This window comes from Aplysia californica, unplaced genomic scaffold, assembly GCF_000002075.1.
Source record: "Aplysia californica isolate F4 #8 unplaced genomic scaffold, AplCal3.0 scaffold00589, whole genome shotgun sequence".
NCBI lineage: Eukaryota > Metazoa > Mollusca > Gastropoda > Aplysiida > Aplysiidae > Aplysia > Aplysia californica.
The window spans coordinates 487,743-493,890 of record NW_004797859.1 but is presented as its reverse complement, the minus strand read 5'-3'; the positions used below and the strand labels follow the sequence as shown (position 1 = coordinate 493,890).

The 6,148-nt window shown below is 40.0% G+C and overlaps 1 protein-coding gene across 1 annotated transcript; it reads left to right on the top strand.

Moving 5' to 3' along the window:
* Nucleotides 1-3,498: 3,498 nt before the first annotated feature.
* LOC106012971 (placenta-specific gene 8 protein) lies at nt 3,499-6,148 on the top strand (the record flags this gene model as incomplete). Its single annotated transcript, XM_013087456.2, is given in 2 exon segments — nt 3,499-3,635; nt 5,656-6,148. Coding segments are annotated over 2 exon segments (230 nt in total), but the record flags the coding sequence as incomplete, so codon positions are not given.

Sequence of the window (6,148 nt, the reverse complement as noted above, 5' to 3'; positions counted from 1 at the left end):
TCTCTCTCTCTCTCTCTCTCTCTCTCTCTCTTTCTTTCTCGGTTAGAGAAAAGCGTATACAAATACTGCCGAACCTGCTCTAACAGCCACCTGTCCAAGACAGTAACTTGTACAAACGATCGACTGGTTCCCATTTCCCACTTACCTCTTTCTCATCATACGACATAACCCAAAATGTCCACCTGTCAAGTTAACCCCTTTTTCTACTAAATAATTGACGGCCGTCTTAAACAAGTTGGACTGTACCTATCAGTCTATGCTGTATATTTTTCTAATAAAAATTACCTTATTCATAATAACAGTCAATATTGTTGAATATCTTTCATCTTTGGAAGCTTTTAGAATGGCTATCATTTTTTTCTTCGAGTATACAACTTTCATCTTGATCTAAAAAATATCTTTGATCCAAAAACTTTGGCTGTGTAAGGGAGCATAGGGTCAGAGATTGATCGTTTGGAAGTGTGCAGAAAATTTGACAAAACTGTTGGCCAACGGTTTTTTCTGTAAGATGTGAACAATGAAAATAAAAGAGGAGCGACTAAATCAACATAATGTTGTGTTTGTGCTGAAGGCTAGTCTTATTCATTTCATTGTCCACTTCTCGCTGAGAAGCTGTCGTGAAAACAACCAACTTGACATGTTTTGCGCGCCCATATTATGGCCTTATGTAGTTCCGAGCGCCGTAGAACTATCACTATTACTAAACTAAACGAAACAACCCACTGACAACCGTCGGCTAACTGTTTTGCCACAGTGTTGTTCTGGACTTTAAACTTCAATCTATCGCTTGGCCCTCAAATATTTGTGCAAACAAACACACTGACATCACCATCATTATCACAGCCTATAATTTTAGGGGACTTTAATTTGCATTTTGAAGATACATTAGACTCTAATGTTAAATCTATCAAATCTATTTTAGAGACTCGTGATCTCTATCAACTCATCGATGTCCCCACTCAAATTAAAAAACCACGTTAGATTGGGTGAATATGGACTATGCCAATAAAATCGGTAACATTCAAGTTAAGAACAAACTGTATTTCTGATCACTACGTGGTGTCCTTTGAAATAACTCGTATAGGGAAGCCCAAACTATGACTCCACAAAATAACAACCCGCAATATGGACATCGATAATGAAAAGTTTGGAGCGGACATTCGCCAGCAACTAAACTTCTTACACGGTTCAACCTCCGAGAAGGTAGACACTTTCACCACCAGGACGTGTCAACTACTAAACCAACATACGCCAGTCAAAACAAGAACAGTGACTGATTGACCTTCTACACCATGGATGGCTTTGGAAATTAAACAAGCTAAAATGGAACGTAGACGAGCTGAGAGACGCTGGAGACCAACCAAGCTAGAAATTCGTGAGGACATTTATAGACACTACAACAATAAAGTCAAAGCGTGAAATAAAATAAAATCTTCAAAATTCATGTATTATAACGGGAAAAAATAATGAATGTACCACGTCTAAAGCTTTATTTTTTGTATAACAAATTAGTTGTCTGGTAAGAAAGACCCGGCCAGCAACAAGTTTCCAACGAATGTACCTAAAATGAATCAAAACATTCTCTGGGGTAATCTTTAATGACGCTGCGTGTGTTTGGCGTGCATGTATGTGCACATGTGTGCTTGTAATGTGTGCATGAGTGTGTGTATTTGTGTATGTGTGTGAGTGTGTGTGTGTTTGTGGGTGTGTGTGTGTGTGCGTACGTGTGTGCGTGAATATTGTTCGAACATGCATTTATGTAAAGCGCCTTGAGCTGTGTTTACACGAGAGTGGGCGCTATAGAAATTATCTTCATTATTATCATTATCATCATTGCCATCATTGCCTTTCTCACCCTGAATCAGGATGTAGGCCACGAACAAACATGTTGCGCCTTTTCCTATCTTGGCTTTCATGTCTTCCCATTTTAATATACCTTAATTTCGGTTACTCTTCTCTAACAAAAGAAGTATCAAGAAGGAACAAGACACTAAGATAACGGTCTTAAAATTATAAATTACAAAATGTTTTGATTCGATATCTGGGTGGTCAAGGGACACATTTTAACTTTCCCTTCACTACGTACATTTGATGTCACCACTGAGTCGTGGGTTAATAAAAACAAAGCTAAGAGAAAGAGCATTTCTTTACGTTTTTCGTCACAAAATTTCAATCTGTTACTGATTACATAACATAGTGAGAAATCCTGGCCCCAAAGTATCCTGAAAATGATGGAATATTAAAGTAACGCGTAAAAGCAAAACAAAAGAACAATATGTTAAGCTTGATTTTTTAAAATTTATTTACTTATTTTAGATTTGGGGAATGGGGGCGGGGGGGGGGGGGGATTACCTTTACACCTTTTAATAATAATAATAGATTTCAATAGGAAGGGAAGTAACTTAATATATCTTTGAAACTCACAATTGTTTGGGTACTTTCCCTTGCAAGTTATGGGATCCGATGTAACGGTCCACAAAAGGGTAATAATGAGACGAGAGTCCGGGGCAGTTAGTGAGCGAGTCCGCCATACCGTTCAGGGCAAAAATACAAGTCGTCAGTCTTCCAATAACGACAATGTCCTGATACTGCATTGCTTATGTACGACAGTTATAAGGGCCTACTATAACAATAATATAACGATGGTGTGTTCTTATGTCATGCTTGGGTATATAAACCGGCGTGAAAATGACAATGAGCTTCAGTTTAGCTTTCACATGAACAGGTACATTGTATTCCTGACTAATGCGCCATAATAATGAAACAACTACTTGTATTGGCTGTGTCCCAACTACCCATCCCCCCCCCCCCCCTTTTGTGCGCCCATGCCTAAACGTTGCAGATGCCTGTCTATTACAAATAAGCTAATACATATGAAATATCTGTTGGGTCCGCCCACTTCCAACCCTCCCTAATAGAGGCGTGTTCATTTCATAATCGATGTAGATGCCTGTCTATTACATCATTGTTAAGTGCCAACATCATCAAGTTTGCTTAAGCAAAAACAAAAAGAAAGCAACAAAACTGACCACCCCCCACCCCCCACCCCCACCCCGACCCTCTACACATTATCCTGACCTTTCACCGTCATCCGCTTTTGTCTAGGCTTTTCAGGTAGGTTGCTCTGGGTTTACCCATGTCTCATTGCCTTCAATTTTGCCAGTGAGAGCTAGATAGAAGTTCAAAGCCTTTTTCAAGTTTCTCAATCAAATTTGTCTTTTTCTTACTGTTTCTGAGGGTGGTTGGCGGGTGCTCTGCTGTGGTTTTCTTCTTCTTTCCAATCAAATATCTATCGCCCTTATCTCCCCTAGCTTCTGCTTTTTTTGTGTTTGTTACTCTCTTGTAACACCTCTAATCTTCGGCACTTAAATGACCTTATTGTGTTGGAAGTGCCGAAGAACATTTACTAAAACTAAACATTACTGTTTCTATCACTCTCTATTACAAATACACTATAATAACGAAACAATCATTGGCTCCGCCCCCTTTCCCATGTAGGCGTGTCCATGTGCTGCTGTTGGCCCGCCTACCGCTATAGCCTTGCCACTAGAGTGGGAGAGACACCCTTCATGCCGCTCATCCCCTGTGCTGCCTTTGCCCTCAGGGTCAAAATAAGGACATTGTTTGGCATCAAGGTAACAGTTGTTGTTGTTGTTGTTGTTGTTGTAGTTGTTGTTGTTGTTGTTGTTGTTGTTGTTGTTGTTGTTGTTGTTGTTGTTGTTGATTTTTTTGTGTCGTTGTTAATGTTGTTTCGCTGTTGTTTTTTTTGTTGTTTTGCTATTGTTGTTGTTATTGTTGTTGTTTGTTTGTGTGGTAGCCTATCAGTTCGAAATGTTTGGAGCCCCGAAGAGCGTGCTCTTCGCAAGGGCCACTGCCTCTCTTGGGTAGCGGGTGAGGCTGTCCAACCTCCCTGAATCCTGCCCTGTTGTTATTGTTGTTGTCAGTTTTGTTGTTGTGATATTATTCTTTTGTTGTTTTTTGTTTTGAACTTTTATGGGTTTTTTCTGTGCACTAAATGAAAGTCGTTGTGTCAATGTTTTTGGTTTTGTTTGTTTGTTTGTTTTTATTTTTGTTAATGTTCTTGTTCTTTGGGGGTGGGGTTTTGATTTTACAAACAAACAAAAAAGCCAACAATCAAACAACCAACCCCCCCCCCCCCCTAAAAAACCAACAACAATAAAAAAAAACCAACTGATTATTGTTGCATGCCCATAATACGATCTATGAAATTTCTGACGTTGCTGTCATTGTGCTTATACAGTAGAATCCACTTATAACGAGTCCTGAAATAACGAGAAGTCTGCTATAAAGACACTTTTCTAAAACCACGTTTTTCCCCTTCTTTATCTTTGTAAATAAAACACTGTTATAACGCAATCAGAAAAACACGCGAGTCGGTTATAGCGTAATATAGCTGCTGCTGTGCACGGCGCATAGGCAATTTATTCATGTAAAACCTCGCCAGTTGAGAAATTTCTTGGCTCTCTTGCGAAACAAAGAATGGGAGAGCCCATGTGTGCCAACAATGAAGGCCGGATTGAATGAGTGGGGAGAGTGTAGCATGCTCAGATAAGCAGAACGCATCGTGTGATAGGCCGGCCTAGTCTAAGTTATCTAAGCCTACCATTCCTCTCACTGCTCCGATGCGGGGATGGAGAGGTCATAGTGCTGTACTGTGATGAACGGAGTGAATGTGTGACGTGGGCGGGGTGTGGTATGTTCCCATTGTGCGCAAGCAGACGGAACGCACCACAGGATGTGGTGGGGTTGGGGACAACACAGCAGGCGAGTTAGCCTAGAAAACTTTCTTCTTGATCGCCAACGCCGAGCTGTCAACATCGCTATCGCTAGAGAAAAAAACCCGATTCGACTTTCGATCTAGTAATACTTAAAGGTCATGTTGAACCAAATCATCATCAGGGGAGATTACAAAAAGAACAAAAACCGAAAACCAGACTCATAGATTAGGCGTACTTTACAATTTTCCTTGAACTTGTTACTGGATCCCTTATAACGAGAATCTTGCTATAACGGACATTTGGCATGGGTCCCCTTCCTCTCGTTATAACAGAATTACACTTTTATTTTCTTTCTTCAGTTTGGCCTGTCATTATGCTTGTTAATCTGTTTCTTTTTAGGGGGTGTCAATAAATGACAATATTATTAATCATTTATTTTAGCTATGATTGTTAATCTTTTTAAGTATCTCTCTATCTCTCCCTTTCTATGTTTCTATCTATTTATCTTGTTTATCTGCCAGTCAGTTTATCTATTTATCTGTTTATCTATCAGTCTGTCTATCAGGAAATGATATCTGAGTTACTCAAGATCTCCTTGCATTTGCACGCGTTCATACTGGACATATTATGTCAGAAATGTGGACCCTTTTAAGAATAGGTAGGCCTAAAAAGAATTGTTTAGGCACTTTACTATATTATTATGCGAAAACTTGTATTTTTATCACCACTCCGCACTCTCCCTCCCCTCAACACTTCCCCTCTCCTCTCCAATCACTTCCAACCCCTCCCCACTCCCAACCACTCCCAACCACTCCTGACCCTCCCAAGCTCTTACTCCCCACCCCATTCCATTCCAACCACTGCCCACCCCGTTCCTTATTACTTATTCACAAACTTTCATCTCTTCTACCCCCAGGGATCTCTCATAAAAGATTTCTTCACGACGTTGTGCTGTGAGCCGTGTGCGATATGTCAGATGGTCAGAGAAATGGACTCTATCGGACTGTGAAAACAGATTATCTTGCTTGCCACACTCGCAGATAATTATTGCCTAAGTCATTTTTGGTCTGTTTGAAGTTATTGCTTCTGAAATAAAGAGCAGAGCTAGCTTGGTAATATAATTCACTTGGACAAAAGAATAATCCAGTTATAAAATGAATTGAGCATACCGAAATTCAATCGTTTCACACAGTCAGTTGCTCGAAAGAAACAGTTTGCTTTCATTTTCTCTAAAAGGCTAAAAATAACTTAGACATTTTATGAGCGTTGCGATCTGATTCTGTGTGAAAGACAAACCACAAGGGAGCTAACCACATTATCCGCTTTGCCAAAACAATTACGATGCTCAGAGTTGTCAGACTTAGTTATGTATGCCTGGGAAATGGGAGAGGTTGAGGAAGAGAGAGAGA